Source organism: Propithecus coquereli, unplaced genomic scaffold (assembly GCF_000956105.1).
Source record: "Propithecus coquereli isolate 6110/MARCELLA unplaced genomic scaffold, Pcoq_1.0 Scaffold79, whole genome shotgun sequence".
NCBI classification, from domain to species: Eukaryota; Metazoa; Chordata; class Mammalia; order Primates; family Indriidae; genus Propithecus; species Propithecus coquereli.
The window spans coordinates 8,028,581-8,044,533 of NW_012154062.1; the positions used below are offsets into that span (position 1 = coordinate 8,028,581).

At 48.7% G+C, this 15,953-nt stretch overlaps 1 protein-coding gene across 1 annotated transcript in view; it reads right to left on the reverse strand.

The window, feature by feature from the left end:
* Positions 1 to 3,936: 3,936 nt before the first annotated feature.
* TRIM35 (tripartite motif containing 35) overlaps positions 3,937 to 15,953 on the reverse strand; it is a 19,116-nt gene continuing 7,099 nt past the window's right edge. Inside the window, exons 2-6 of the mRNA XM_012662948.1 lie at positions 10,845 to 10,940; positions 8,440 to 8,670; positions 7,513 to 7,535; positions 6,551 to 6,669; positions 3,937 to 5,695 (exon numbers count right to left, since the gene is read on the reverse strand). Of these exons, the coding sequence (XP_012518402.1) occupies positions 5,118 to 5,695; positions 6,551 to 6,669; positions 7,513 to 7,535; positions 8,440 to 8,670; positions 10,845 to 10,940 (1,047 nt within the window). The 3' untranslated portion in view covers positions 3,937 to 5,117. The remainder of the gene's footprint in view (positions 5,696 to 6,550; positions 6,670 to 7,512; positions 7,536 to 8,439; positions 8,671 to 10,844; positions 10,941 to 15,953) is intronic.

The following is a 15,953-nucleotide window of genomic DNA, read 5'->3' on the forward strand; positions in this document are numbered from 1 at the left end:
AACTCTCCCAACGTCACAGAGCTCTTGGGTCAGAGTGTGAACCCAGATTGCCTGATACCATATCCCAGCCTCTTACCCACTGGGTACCTTTGTGAGGACTGAGATTTTTAAAATGTATGTTGAGGTCTCAGATTTAATGTTTCCACTTTGCTTTTTCTCTTTGTTTCAAAATCCTAGGGTAAAATAGTTTAAACAAGAACAAAAGGCAAAATCCACGAATTGAACTGACTGCACGAAAACATCCGGGATGAGCCTTCCCCTTTGAGAGGGAAATGATTTTAATAACCTCCTTTGAGTCTTCTCCTCTTGACTGAGCTGCTTAGAGAGAGCTGGAGTATCTGCTCTTAAACCACAGTGTAGTAGGGGAACCAAAATATACTTAGAGCATGTGCTATGTATGCATAAAACATGCCTGCAAGGATTAAACGAAACTGGCACTATGGATTGCTACATGGACGCTGAGTGTCTGGGCTGAGGAAGGAAAGAGATTGTTCTAGTACATTTTGTACCTTTGGTTTCCAGCCACGTAAACGGATTATCTAATCAAACCACACAAATTAAGGACAAGCTCCTGCTTGCCATTTTGTGAGGACGCGGCAGGTCTGTGCCTATAACCCCGAGTCCTATTTTTCTCGGTTAGTACAACAAAGCCATTTTCTCCTGTTACTGAAATTTTTCATAAATGTTAAGTTTTATACACACATCCTTGTTAAAAATCCCAACATAGATAACTTAACATTTCTCAATTTCTCACCTTTCTTTGGGATTCGTCATTATCACGAATCATAATTTCAACATTCAGAATCTCCCATTTTCTGAATAATTAGGCAGAATGCACTAATCCTGTATCAGGTTTAGGATACAGTACCGGGCATTTTTGCTAAAAGTTGCTGGAGGTAGACACTGGACTCCTCACTCTACAGGAGGGAGCAGGGGCTGGAACGGCCAGGTAGCTCACAGTCGTACGGTTGGTCTCTGGATCCAGGAATCTGGATTTCAGGTTTGATGACACTTTCTCCTCACCAAAGAGATTAGTGGGGCCTCAAAGGACAGCCCTTCTGACCTGCGGTGCACATCTCCAACTAGACACATACCACTAATAAGTGACACCCCTGAGTCTGGGGCTAGACAGGGAAGATGGCGTGGTCCCTGCACGCACAGATCTCCATGCAGAGGAGACAGACAGCGAGGTGCAAAGTCCAGCAGGACGGACAACGTGCAGCGGCAGCCAGGGGAGCCGGGCGGGCCTGGGAAGGTACCAGCGAGCCGAGCAAGAGGACTGGGGGGGCCGGGGCAGGTGCTACAGGTAGGAGGACAATGGAGCTGGCGCCAGGAATGTGCCCAGGAAGGCCAAGCAGCATCTGTGTAAACAGTGGTGATAACGGTGGCCGGCGCCAATGGGGAGGGCTCTTGCATGTCACCCTGAGGAGCTGGGAAATTCCTGCCAGGGCCCCGTCTCAAACCACAGGGGCTGCGAAAGACTCCCACTATTCCGCTATTGTGATATTGAACCAACCATCGAACTGTTGAGAGAAATTTCATTCTCCACCAGCAAGAGGAAGCAAGGAAGAAAGAAATGGCCCTTGGGCACCAAATTCTGACCAACTAATACCTGGTGGCTGACGTGGAGGTGACAGGGAGTCAGGGAAGTCAACGAGGGACCCTCTCATTCTCTCGTTTGGTGCTCCCAAGCCTGCTCCCACGGCTCCGTTTCTGAAAAATTCAGCACGCCCTAACCCTAACCCTGCATCACGCCTTCAGGACATGGGGCATGGGGGCGATCCCCATCTCTAGAGGAACAAATGAGCTCAGGAAGGTGAAGGGTGTGCCCAGGGGATTCAGTACGTAAGTGGTAGAGCCAATATGCCCAGCAGCCAGAGTAACTGATGTCAGGACATTCCAATGACAACAGTACCCTGGTAAGGGTAACAGGAGCCTGGACTGGCTGGTGTGTGACGGAAGTCAGGAAATTCCAGGTACGAAGGCAGAGCTGGTGACAGTGAGCTCTGAGAGCTTCCCTGGAGGAATGAACTTGGGCAGGTTGGGAGCAGGGTCCCTCGGGGTGGCAGGAGAGGCTGAAGGATGGTGCATCTGGCCACAGTACATGGAATGGACAACAGGAGGCTTCCCGGGGAGCGGCTGCCTCACGCCCGGATGCAGGAAGGAGAAGGGGCGTGAGATGGGGTGAGTGGAAGGCGAGGGCAGGACAGGGTTTAAAGGAAGAATTAACGGACTGTTGGACTAGGACTTCCTGCCAGAACAACTGCCCCATCCCTGAGCTAGAATCTAGAACTTAGAATATACAGATTTAGGGCAGTGTCAAAAGTTAAGATTTCTAGGATACACAAGCAACAAAAAAAAAAAATAAAAACTAGGAATCTTCAAAATTAAAAACTTTAGTGTTGCAAAGGACAGCATCAAGAAAATCAAACAGCTCACAGAACGGGAGAGAAGTTTTATAAATCATATGTCTGATAAAGGGACTGGTATCTGGAATATATAAAGAACTCTTACAACTCAATACTAAAGATAACCCAATTAAAAATGAGCAAAGGAACTGAAGATAGTTCTCCTAAGAAGATATACAAATGGCCAATAAACACAAGAAAAGATGCTTGATATCATCAGCCATCAGGGAAATGCAAATCAAACCACAATGAGATACTACCTCACCCCCACTAGGATGGCTAAGTGAAAAGACAGAAAGTAACAAGTGCTGGCAAGGACGTGGGGCAATCGGAACACTACCACACTGCTGGTGGGAATGTAAAATGGCGCAGCCGTGCTGGAAAACAGCCTGGCAGCGCCTCAAAGGGTTCAACAGAGTTACTATATGATCCAGAAGATCTCCTGAGTATATACCAAAGAGAACTGAAAACATACGTCCACATGAAAACCTGTACACAAATGTTCGTGGCAGCATTATTCATGATACTTGAAAAGTGGAAACAGCCCAAATGTCCACCAACTGATGAACAGATAAAAGGTAATACCGTGTATCATTCCATACGATGGAATATTATCCAACAACAGAATGGAATAAAGTCAGACACCTGCTACAACATGGATGAACTTTTGTTTATAAAAACACTGAAAAGAAAATAGTGGGTTTTAGCTCAAATATCATTTAAAAAAAAAAATTAGGCCTTGGCTATTCAAATTATCCTGTTTTTTTTTTTTAAAAAAAACTCTTTCAACATCTAAGGTGAAAATAAAAAAAATTTTAAAAGTTTATTGTATGCACACTAAGAACCAGGTTAAAAAAAGTTTATTGTTACTGACAAAATAATTTCAGGTCCAGTTTATCATATAGAAATTATATGTGATAGGCCGGGCGGTTTGTAGCGGAGGGTGTGCGCTCTCGGACGTGTTTGGCTCCCAAAGTGCTGGAAGCGTCTTCAACCAGGGACATGCCCCCGTTTGCCAACAGCCACACCTCGCCCAACCCGCCCGCTTCACACGGTGGCAGCATTTCCTCCCTGGCCCTACTTTTTATGTAACCAACGTAGGCACACATTTATCACCAACTCATAGGTGAGAGTCATGAGTTGTTTGAAACAGTGTTGTGAACTGGGGGTACAGACAGGAGGCGGGACACCCAGGCCTCAGCCAGGAATGTGCCCCCAATTTTAACAGTGCGCTTCCGGCGTTCCTTTTACAACGCTGCTTCCTGGGACACAGTGAGTTGAAAACTAAAAACTCTCTGGAGGCGTGTGTGAGAGAGGCCAGGCACAGATACGAGCCTGCAGGCACGTGGAGAGAGAAGAAATGTGGGATGAAAACGCAAGTAGCAGAGCAAGAATGAGCAGGTTGAGGTCAGCAGAGATGAGCAGGCGGCACCTGTGTCCCTCCCGCTCACAAAGCGTCTAGGGCCACAACCATGGTGCCACCCCTGGGTGGCACCCCTTTCCTTTCTTCCTAACCAAAAAAGGGCGCCCCTTTCCTTCCCTTGTCAGAATCTGATGAGAATGAGCCAGAGGAACTTCTTCCCCAGCAACCACAGAAGGACGTCCTGGTCCAGCCCCATCTCATCCACAGGCGAGGACACTGAGGCCTGGGGAACAGGCCGACGCCACTGTTATAAATATTTTGTTTTTAAGTGCTCCAGAACCCTCTGTTCAGAGGAAATCATCCAAGAGGTATAGATATAAATCAGAGCTGATCCGGTGGGGAGGGGGGACCCGTAGAGAAGTTTTAAAATACTGACATAAAGTGAAAGAGAAGCTGAGCCCCGAGTCCTGTCCCAGAGCCACAGCAGCAGCCCCGCATGAACTATGTTTTCTTATTTACTGTATCCCTGATGCTCGGGCATCTGGGGCGTCACTGGCCCTGGAGGGACTGCCCCTCCCAGGCTGGCAAACATCTCGGCTGCAGCAAACCAAGCCACCCAGGGCTGCACCCCCACCGCCTCCTGCATCTGGCTCTCATGGGGCTCTCTCTGGCCAGGCCAGTGTTCCCTTGTCCTGACCATCCCAGCGCCAGGTGTCAGACAACCAGTGGCAGCCACTGTGCCCAGAGCTGCTAAAATCACTCCAGCAAGCCAATCCTGAGCCTGTCTCCCCTGCCCTGCCCATTCCTTCCTGAGAAAAGCACCATACAGTCTCTCGCCCCTGGGTCCCCCTAGCCCCCACCCCCTGACCAACCCAGTATTTCCCATGTGCCCTGTGGCCTGGCCTGACCCCTCCTCCAGGGACTGTGAGTGACAAACGATCTTTCCAATGGCAGTCGTCTCGCGATTGGCTGATCGCACCATACATGGATAACTATAAAACCTACAGTATAAAACAAGCCCGTTCTAGAAGCAAACATTATCCCCGGAAATCCTGGAAGGAGGATTCAGAAAATTTATATCGTGAAGGTGCCAGGACTCTGGGGAGAGCCTGGCACAGCGAGGTACCCCCTGGATGGCTCCTATTGTGGGCAGAGAAGGGACCAAACAGAGAGAGAGAGGCGCCAGGCCTGGAGTCACGGAAAAGGACCAGACGGGACGGGAGGAAGACCCGGCCAGGAGGCGGGGGCAGAGCGGTGCCCAGGGGAGAGCGGGCACTAGGGAGGGCGCAGGAAGAGAAACAGGGCCGTGGCACAGACCCGGGCAGCGCCAGGAGCGCTGGGCCAGCTCAGCCGTCCAGTTCCTCCTTGACGCTGACGCGCAGCGGGCAGATGCGCAGCGGCTCCAGGGGCCCGTCCCCCCGCGCGCCGCCCAGGTAGAAGTAGGGCCGCACCGCCCCGAAGCGGGCGTGGAAGGTGTACAGGTGGCAGTGGCGCTCGGCGTCGTAGAAGGACAGCTCGCCCTCCTCGCACTCCAGCTCCACGCGCAGGCGGCGCGGAATGGCCAGGACCAGCGGCGACGTGGCCGGGTCCGAGGTCACGCAGTGGTCCCCCTCCACGCCCTGCGTGCGGCACACGTACCAGAAGCCCGAGCGCGTGTCGTGGTAGCAGCTGTGCGAGTGGCCCTCGGCGCCGGCGTCCGGCCGCACGCGCACCACGCCCACCCGCCAGCTCTGCAGCCCCCCGAGCGCCACCTCCCAGGCGTGGGAGCCCTGCGAGAAGACGCGGGAGCCCAGCAGGCAGGGCGCCGAGGAGAAGCGCTCCGGGTTCTCCACCTGCACGCGGTAGCCGTGGTTGGTGACGCTGGTGAGGTCGTCGGACACGGAGAGCCAGCCGGCCGCGGTGTTGGGGTCTAAGCTGAAGGGCACTGCGAGAGAGGGGAAACGGGGAAATCAGCAAACCTGACATCCTCCCCTCGGCACGCCGACCCCAAGCCCCACTCCGTCCATGCACGGAGCTGCCCAGAGCTGAGGGGTGGTGTTAAGGGCTGGACTGTGTCCCCGCAAAAGATACAAGGCCATCCTAACCCAGTACGTCAGGATGTGGCCTTATTTGGGAATGGGGCCATGGCCGATGTATTAGTTAAGAAGAAGTCAGGCTGGAGAAGGGTGGGCCCCAACACAATGACTGGGATATTTATAAAAAGAGAAGAGACACGAAGGTGCACAGGGGAGAACGGGGCGTGGTGGCGGAGGCAGAGATCGACCTGTGAGAGAATAAATTTCTATCATTCTAAGCCCCCCAGTCTGTGGTCTTTGTTATGGCAGCCACAGGGAACTATACCGCAGGGACTCATCACGTTCCCAGGACCCTGTGATGTCTGAGAAAAGCACGTGCCACTCCCCTGGGTCACTGGCAGCCCTCCCTGTATAGCCAGGACACAGTGGCTGGATTGGGCTGGAGTCCCCTTGGGAGAGGTGACCCTGGAGCAAGGAAGTCTTGCATCATATATGTGACACAGTTCTGAACAGACAGGGAAGCTGGTTTCCCTCTCTGAAGAGGTGGCAGAGTGTCAGGATGCCCATAGGAAGGTGTCATGCCAGGAGGGTAGGACTGTCGGGCCAGAGTGAAGGGGACCAGAGGACCTGCCTGGGAGGGGCCGGTGCGAGATGAGCTGAACGAGGAGGGAGCTCTGAGCAGGTGGGGCCTGGCAGAGAGGAGTCCAGCTGGCTCTCTGGAACCACCCCGCATGCTCAGAACACCTGCCCGCGCCCCCGCTCACCGGATTCGACAGACCCGACCATCTTCTTCCAGACGCGGTACTGCAGGGAGTCCAGGTACTTGCAGACGTCGATGAGCATGCCCGGCTGCACGGGCTCGGGCTCCACGGTGCAGAAGAGTCTGGGAAGGAGAACCGGGTATCGGGCAGGGCCGGGGCCATGCATCCTCTGCCAAACTGGGTTAACTGGAATCTGGCAACAGGACTCGTTCCCTCGCCTCGGTCCCAAGTCTCCTGGCCGCCTTCCCCAAGACAAGACTGGATGGGACTTCAGACGGGAAACAGGCCAGGGGCCTACTGGGCTGCTACAGCCCTTCAGGACCCAGGACGAGGGCTCACCCTGCCCCAGCTGGGACAAACACAAATAGGAGGTTCTTCGCCACAGCTGCTATCCTCGTGGGCAGAAACCAAACTTACACATCTGGCTCATGGGATGTCTGAGTTGGAAGGGACCCTAAGGGTGCTCTAGTCCACCAGTCCCAAGGTGTCATCCGGCTTTTGCTCGCACACCGCCAGTGAGTAGAGAGCACAGCGAATTCACTACTGCCCCAAGCTCTCTCTTCCATCTTTGCACAGGTCTGACTGGGACACAGCTCTTCCTCATTCAGCCCTGTGAACCCAACAACCGTCAACACAAACCAGCGTGGCTTGGGGCTCTCGGAGGCAGGGGGCTGGCCAAGAACAAGCCTGCTGTTGGATGACCCACTGAGAACTACGAGCCATGTTCTCCCTCTGTGCACGGTGGATGGGGACCCTCCACACTCAGGAGAACGACACTCTGCCCCAGCGCCAACCAGATTGAGGATGCTGTGGAAGGGGCTCTCTCCGCCTGGCCAGGCCCCGCCATTCCCTCTGTGTCGCACCCAAATGGCTATGTTACCTGCCTGGCCCCAGGGCCGCTGAAGTTTGCACCCCTGGTATCCTGCCTGCTCTTCCCCTCCCCTCCACCAGCTTTAGCAACTTACCGGCGTTTTCGGCTCTTGTGTTTCTGGAAAAAAAGGAAAAAACAAAGACACTGATGTAGAGAAAATGTAGTATGTGAATTATATCTCAATAAAGCTGTTATTTTTTAAAAAAAAAAAAAAAAAAAGAGCCAGAAACCATTCCTGAAAGTACACTGGGTACTGGGCAAGACGACACGTCCAATTTCCTAATTGGCAAGAACCCCAGCTCTTAAAACCCAGCAGATGATTTCATAATCGGTGGCATTTTGGAGACAGGAAACATCACAGTTCAAGGTTTTGTATACGGCAGAGACCCCACAAAGGTCTGGCCCAGGACGTGACACCTGCCTGAACAGAGAGACGTCCCTGTCCTTGCCTACTCTGTTCCAAAAAGACTCCCCTTTCCAGAGAGTTCAGCTGTTCTCCAGGGAGCAGAGAGACCTCCCTATCCTCACTGATTTACAAACCAGCTTTCAAGTTACAGAAACTTCTCTGTAAGGACCAAGGACTCATGAAGTGGAAATGAAATCAGTAAAAATGAACTCAATATTATTAAAGAGAAAATAAAATCATCCTTTTCTTAAGAAGAAAGAATACCAAGGCATCATATTTAAATCCAAAATTTAAATAACTGAATAATCTTAAAGGATTCCGTTTTATAAAAGGGTAGAGAGAAGAAACAAGATACAAAAAATGAGAGCAAGAGTGAGTGCAGGGGGCGTGGGGGAAAAAGAGAAAGTCAAGAGAAAAATAAGAGGTTCCCAAGGAACTCTGCTCTAATTAGTCTTTTTAGCCTTTTGGGACAAAGCACATCACCTGTATATGTCTCCAGGCCAGCACCCGGGAAGTTCGGGGAAGACTGGGTTGGCCAGGATTGATGATCACTGGCTCCCAGCTGGTCCCTGACATCTGGCCCCTGTCACTGAATCCAGACGTTGAGCTCCTTACCATGAGAAAAGAAACATCGTCTTCCTTCATCTCCATCTGCAGACGCTCGATCTCATGGGCCAGCACCTCCGTCTCCTCCGTGAGCTGCTTCATCTTCTCCTCGGCCAGAAGCTGCTTCTGCCTCGTCTCCTCGGCCACGGCGTCCAGGATGGCCTGCTCCTCCACCCGCAGGAACTCGCGCAGCTTGTCGAACTCCTGCCGGATCCGACTCTCCAGCCAGGCAGCCTCCACCTGCGGCAGAGAGCAGGCGGGAGTCAGAGGTCAGCCGTGCAGGGAGCCTCCGCCACCACCCAGCCCAGGGACTTCCAGATTCTTAGTAAAGAAACTCCATGTTCGAAAGAAATCATATGGAGAACCCTATAGGTAAAACTATACACCGCAAATCATAACCACAAAAAGCGTTAAAAAGGCAAAGGCAAAACCGTAAATGTAATCAAAGAAATATTCCTTATCTTGGAATGAGAAAGACATTCCTGAGCATAATATGAAACTGAGAAACCTTAAAGAAAGAATGAGATAATTAAATACACAGAAAATAAGAGGTTTCATATGGGAAGACTGTTAATAAAGTTAAATATATAAATATAATAAATATAGTTCCATGACAACTACTGGAAAAACAACTCAAAATGTGTGCTCTAGCAATGGCAGTTTAGTAATCTCGTCTTTAGATTTAAAGTTCAATACAGATGCTCCTCAACTTATGATGGGGTTACGTCCCAACAAACCCACTATGAGTTGAAAATATGAAGTTGAAAATGCATTTAATACACCCAACCTACCAAACATCACGGTATAGTCTAGCCACCTTAAATGGGTTCGGATACTTACATTAGCCAACGGTTGAGCTAAATCGTATAACACAAAGCCTATTTTATTTTTTTTTATTTTTTTAGAGACAGGGTCTTGCTCTCTTGCCCAGGCCGCAGCGCAATGGCACGATCATAGCTCACTGCAGCCTCAAACCCCTGGGCTCAATTGATCCTCCTGCCTCAGCCTCCTGAGCAGCTGGGACTGTAGGCACACGCCACCACATTACCACAGCCAGCCAAGGCCTAGTCTATAATAAAGTGTTGAATATCTCATGTTATTTATTGAATACCGTATTGAAAGTGAAAGACAGAATGCTTGTGTGGGTACTTGGAGTACAGCTTCTACTGAGTGTGTATCGATGTCACACTAGTATAAAATCAAAAAACTGAACCATCCTAAGCTGGGGACCGTCTGTATGTTTACAGCTCTGGAAATACAATGACAAAATGATTCACTGACCAAGTGACAATGACCAGAAAAAGCGAAATGATTCAGTGAAAAAGAAATAACTAAAAAAATATTTGAAATATAAATGACAATCTGTTGTTATTCTTAAGGTACAAAGAAAGCACTTTTACTAATACAAATCCACTAGGAGAAAAGACAAATTTTCCAAGGGGAAAAAGAACTTACCAATAATCAAAGCAATGCAAATGAGAACAGATAAAAGACCGATAACAGCTGTGTTCGAGAAAGTGGGATCCCTGGGAGGAAAAATCAGCAAGTGCAAAGTCAGCTGCCCCCCCAACAATGTGAAGGACAGCCTCACTGCAAAGGTGTGAACATCAAACTTTCACTTCTCTCATCGGCCAGGATTAATGGAATTTAACAGGAAAACCGTCAATCAAGCTGGAATCCTAGAGGCCTCACAGCTGACCATGTTGTCCTTAGCCTAGGAGTTTACACTGCCTAGGATGAGCAAGTGGTGTTGCCACCTGGACAGATGGACACTCCCCAAATACAGTCCCCTACAAGGCAAGTCAGTCCGATGGCTTTAGCCACGTAAGGAGTGAGGGTTGTGCCCAAGTGCAGTGGGAAGCCACAGGCAGTTTGCAGCAGAGAAGTGACGCGGCTGATGTGTTTCTCTACAAGGTCACCCAGTCCAGGACAGCAGGACGCACAGGCCGGGCAAGGGCCAGGTAGGGGCCAGGTGAGCAGTGATGCCGACCTGGACCAGGGGAGCAGCAGTGAGGTGGAGAGCTGCGCAGGTGTGATGTGTTTGGAGCTGGGGGCCAGGACCGCTGATGCAGTGCACGTGGGGGCTGAGAGGAAACAGGAATCGCTAATGAGCCCCAGGTCACACGGGCAGACGGTGAGGAGAGGTACGTGCTGAAGTTTCTCTTACAGAGGGCGCAGGTGGAGTTTTAAGCTGCTCCTGTGGCCACGCCCAGGTCTTTAGAGGGGCCGGGGCAGGAAGCCACACTCGGAGTCCAGGCTGCAGCAGGCTGTCAGAGCTCAGGGAGGCCAGCTCTGGTCAGTGGTTACCTGGTAGGTGATGCTAGCCAAAACCCGGCCAGCCCACCTTCGCCCGCCCCACCCCCCGGACTGCCCTAGTGGCCCCAATGCCCTGCTCAGCCCACGTGCTCACTCACCTGATTGTGCTTGGCGATGGCCTCGTAGGAGCGCCGCATGGCCCAGAAGGCCTTGGCCTTCTCCCGCAGCGCGTGTTCCATGTTCCTGCACTTGGCCTGGCGTGGGGAAGAAGAGGAGGTAGGGAGGCAGGTCAGGGCTGGAGGCCGGGCAGGGAGGACAGACACACCACGTTTGCGTGGGAACGCCACTCCAACACGAGTGTAATGCAGCCGCATTTGCCGAACCCGGACGGTACCCAGCGCTGTGGGCACAGCCGAATGGTAAGTGGGGTCCTGACCTTGAATCTGACCTTTACAGCATAAGGGCCCTCAGAAACCCTCTAACCCAGCCTGGTTCAGATTCGGAGACAGGGCTGAGGAGAAGGGACCTGTTTCCTCTCGTGCTGGTCACAGTACAGCATGGAAGGGAGTCCTGCTCGGGCCTAAAGCTGGGCCCTGCATCCTGAGGCTGTGTGGATAACGGTAAAGGCAGCGTGGTCACAGTTCCCCTTTGCAATGTTCCAAACTGCACGGGTCTGCGGTCACTCACGTGCAGGTATGATAGGGGGGACTCACCCAGTCACTCCCAGGGGGCTCAGTTATTTCCCACAACGCCTTCCCTAAATATGCGCCCCCCATGCCCTTCCCTATCCTGACAGTCTAATACTGTTCGGATCGTGTGAGATACTTTAATCAGCAGGTTCAAACAGCTCTTGTTTAGTGTGTTTTGTTTTTTAAACTCTAATCGTTGCTTCTGATCTCCTTGGACTCCTTGAAGAGTGACTGCGAGTTCGGGCTGGATTCTCACTGTCTGTGTCTGAGACCAGACATTTTGTCTCCACCTTTATCCTCTTCTCTCCACATTCTGAGAAAGCTGCTCAAGCTTTCTCTTAGGAAAAACAGTAACAATTCTAATACTATTAATTATAAATGACTATCATGTATTGAGCATTTACTCTGTGGCAGGGACTGTGCTAATTACTTGAGAAAGTATGTTATTTAATCATTACATTACCCCTATCAGGTAAGTAATATTATTAGCCCCATTGTACAGACGAGCGAGTGAAGCTCGGAGGGGAAATGACTAACTCCAGGGCTCACAGCCTGTACGTGGCAGACCCAGGGCGTCAACCCGGACAGTTGTGCAGGAAGCCACTAAGACAGCCACAGTGATCCCATCCTCCAGTGACATAAGAGTTTGTTTCAAGCTGCTAAATGTTGGGGTGATTTGTTACACAGTAACAGATAATACATATCTGCCCCCAAAAGCCTCATCTCCACCCAGCCCTGACTTAGATGATGAGCGTCTGGACTTTGGGCAGATGCTGCAATGGGATGAGATGTTTGGGAGCTTGGAGAGGGTGAAGGAGTTTTGCACGTGGGAGGGATGCGATGCATCGGGAACCAGAGGGCAGACTGAAGTAGGCAGCCTCAAAAATGGCCCCAGGGATCCCCACCTCCTGGTATTCATGCCCTTGTGAAATCCCCTCCCCTGTGGGCTGGACCTAGTGCCGTGCTTCTAGATAACAGACCGTGCGTGGCAAAGGTGAAGGTAGATCACCTCTGAGACTAGGTGGCGAAGCCTGTGCAGTCCCTGCCTGGCTCTCTCCCGCTTGCTCACAGAGATGGGAGCCAGCTGCCATGTGGTGACCCACCCCTTGGAGTGGCCCAGGGGACAAGGAACTGATGGTGGCCTCTGACCTACAGCTAGTGAAGGACCAAGGCTCTCAGGCCAACAACGACATGAGTGAGCTTGAAGGAGGATCCTGCCCTGGGCGAGGCTTCAGATGAGACCACACACCTGGCTGACACCTTGACTGCATCCTCGTGACCTTGAGGCAGAGGCACCCAGAGCTAAGCCATACCCAGATTCCTGACCCTCAGAAACCGTGAGATCATAAATGTTTGTTATTTTAAGGCACTAAGTTTTGGGCACTGAGTTTTGCTATGCAGCCACAGAGAACTAGCCCATCAGTCCAGCTCGGCAGCCCATTCTTTTAACTGTTACACTATAGAAAACAAAACAGTGACTGATTCCATTTTCTGCCAGTTCTATTTTCTACTCACTCTGATCATTTTTATGTTCTTAGTGAGAATATTTAACAGATTTTTAAACATTGTTTTCTGTTCTATGTCATCTCTAAGATGTGTCACCCAGAAAGCAAAATAACATTAGTATGAGCGCTAACAAGATCACTGAAATGTCATCCCAATGTTCTATTTTGTAGAATGAGATTTTTTGATACACAGTCATGTAACAGAGTCCAAAAGGACACTTCCGTAACCTGCCAAGTGAGAATGGCAGGAGTGAAGTACCTGCTCAGGGGTGTGCTGGCCCCAAAACAGCACGGCCCAGCCCTCTGCCCTTTGACCCTGGCCCTTAGGTGGCTATGGGATAGTAAGGATGGGAGGGGGCTTGATCTTCTCAGACTTTTCAATCACTCAGAGAGTTGTGGTTTACATCGGAAAAGACCAAACCTAAAATGGTCCTTCTCTGAGATGTCAGCTGGTGAGACCAAGAGCAATTATATTATTACTCGTAAGTCGTTATTATTGAGCACGCACTACGCATGAGGCACTAAACTACGTACTTTACAAACATCATTCTATTTAAATCTATTACTTAATTCAAATTCTCCCTATAAGGTAGGCACTGTGATTCCTGCTACCCAGAGGAGAAAATAAGGCCCAGAGGAGGTAAGTCACTTGCCAAAGTTGTACAGTCAGGCAGTGGCAGAACCAGGGTTTGTACTCAGAACTGTTCAGCTATAAAGGCCTGGCCCTCGGCCGCCAAACTACACACCCTATTTTATCACGAGGGCTATTACTAGGTTTGTCCAGTTGTCTTTGTATTTTTAAACATGTTATCTTATTTCCAAATTTATTGTCTTCAAACATGTTGCCAGCTTTTATTCTGGAGAATAAAAGCTTATAATTCTGCAATGATTTTGCCCAATTCCTTAAATAACCTAGCGTGTTAATAAAACTTTCCTGCCATAAACATCAAGCAAAACAATGCATTTTAAACATTAACGGATATTCAAAAACTGGAAACAACCCAAATGTCCGTCCATAAGATATGGATAATAAATTGTGGTATATTTGTATAATGGAAAACTACTTAGCAGTAAGAAAGGAACAAAGTGCTGCTACACATAAAACCAGGAATGAATCTAAAATATACATATATTATTTTAGAGAAGCCAGACACCAGAGTATATATAGCATCATCTCATTTATATGATGTTCAAGAACAGGCTACATCAAGGTGAGAGAAGGTGGTTGCTTCTTGGTGGCAGGCCTACTAAAAAGGGGTAGAAGGGAACTTTTCCTGGTGGTGGAAATATTTTATTTTGTTTTGGGGTGCAGGTTAAGGGTGTATATAACAGCAGAACTCATTGAAGTGAACATTTAAGATCTATGCATCTTATTGTACGTAAATTATACCTAGAATTTTAAAAAGTCTGTAAAACAAAAAATTCAGAAGTTTTAGCCTTTCTTATCACTTTCTGAGATCTCCTTCCTCATTGAAAGGAAACGCCTTCCTTGTAATTTCTCTCAGGTTTAATTTTTTTTTTAACCTCTCAATCTCCTGTTGTGGTCAGCAATTGATTTTCTTCCGCATAAAACATAAATGTGCAATTTCTTAATTATAAACTGAACACCCCTCTTAACCACTACCCAGCATGTGCCCCTGGACCCTCCTCAACCCATCCCTGTCTTCCTCCCAAAGGGAACTACTAATTTTTATAGTATTCTCTTGCTTTTCTTTATCGTTTTATCACCTGTGTATGCATGCCTACCCTAAATAATATATACTGTAGTTTTGCCTATTTTTGAACTTTCTATTACTGGCATCATACTACATGTATTTTGTGTCTTGCTTCCTTAATAAGGTCTGTAGGATCCAACTACATCATCATACATAAATAAGTTTGTTTTTGTTGTTGTATGGTGATCCATTGTAGGAATAACCAGTTATTGATGCAATTCCAGTGTTAATGACAGCTGTGGGTAACACAGATGCTATGACCCTTCTTGTGCATGTCTCCTGGGGGCACATGTGCTCTCGTTTCTCCACAGTACGTTCCTGGGGGTAGAATTACTGGGCCACTGGATATGTCTTCAAATTCAAATAAGTAGATAATGCCAAACTGTTTTCCAAAGCAATTATACCAATTTATACAACATGAGTGATGTTAATGGAAAATGTTTATTGACCACTTAGATCTTTGCTTTTAGGTATTAATACCTGGTAAAGTCTTTTGCCCATTTTTCTGTGGGGTTGCTGCCTGCCATTTTCCTACTAGTGTGTAGGAATTTATTATATATGCATAATGTAGGTCCCTGATCAGTTAGATGTATGATGGGTATTTTCTACTGCATCATTGATCTTTCTTAATTTCAACATGGCCAAATTTATCAATCTTTTCCTTTAGGACTGGTGTGCTTTAGTTTTAAGAAACACCTCTTTATACTGAGGTCCCAAAGATAATCCCCTGTATTATTTTCTCAAGCTTTGCAGCTTTTCACTCACGTTTAGGTGTAATGTGGATGCCTGCAGTGTGCTCTTGTAAATGGTGCGACTGTCTAACTCGGTGTCTCAGCATCATTATTTAACAGACTATCATTCCCACTGATCTGCAGAGCCACCTCTGTCCTAAATCAAACGTGATCTGTTTCTCAGCTCTCGCCAATTTCCCTGGCCCATCTGTTATGCTCCTGCCAATATCACACAGTCTTAATTTCTGTAGCTGTAGAATAAGATGATCTCGGAGAGGTATCTCTTCCAGATTGTCTTAGCAATTCTTGGCCCTTTGGGTGTCTCATACATTTTAGAATTAGCTTGTCAAGCTGCACAAAAATAATCGTGTTGGGATTTAGATTAGTACAGTATTGTCTCTATAGATCAATCTGGGGAAAACTGAAATGTTTAAATACCAAGTCTCCTAATCTATGAACATGATATATCTCACCAGTTATTTAATCTTCTTTGATGTCTCTCAATGAAGTATTATATTTTTTCCTACCAGACTTTTGCGTATCTTTTGTTAAGTTCTTCCTATATACTTGATTTTTTATACTATTATAAACATACCTTTAAACTTTATTTTCTATTTGCTAGTGATA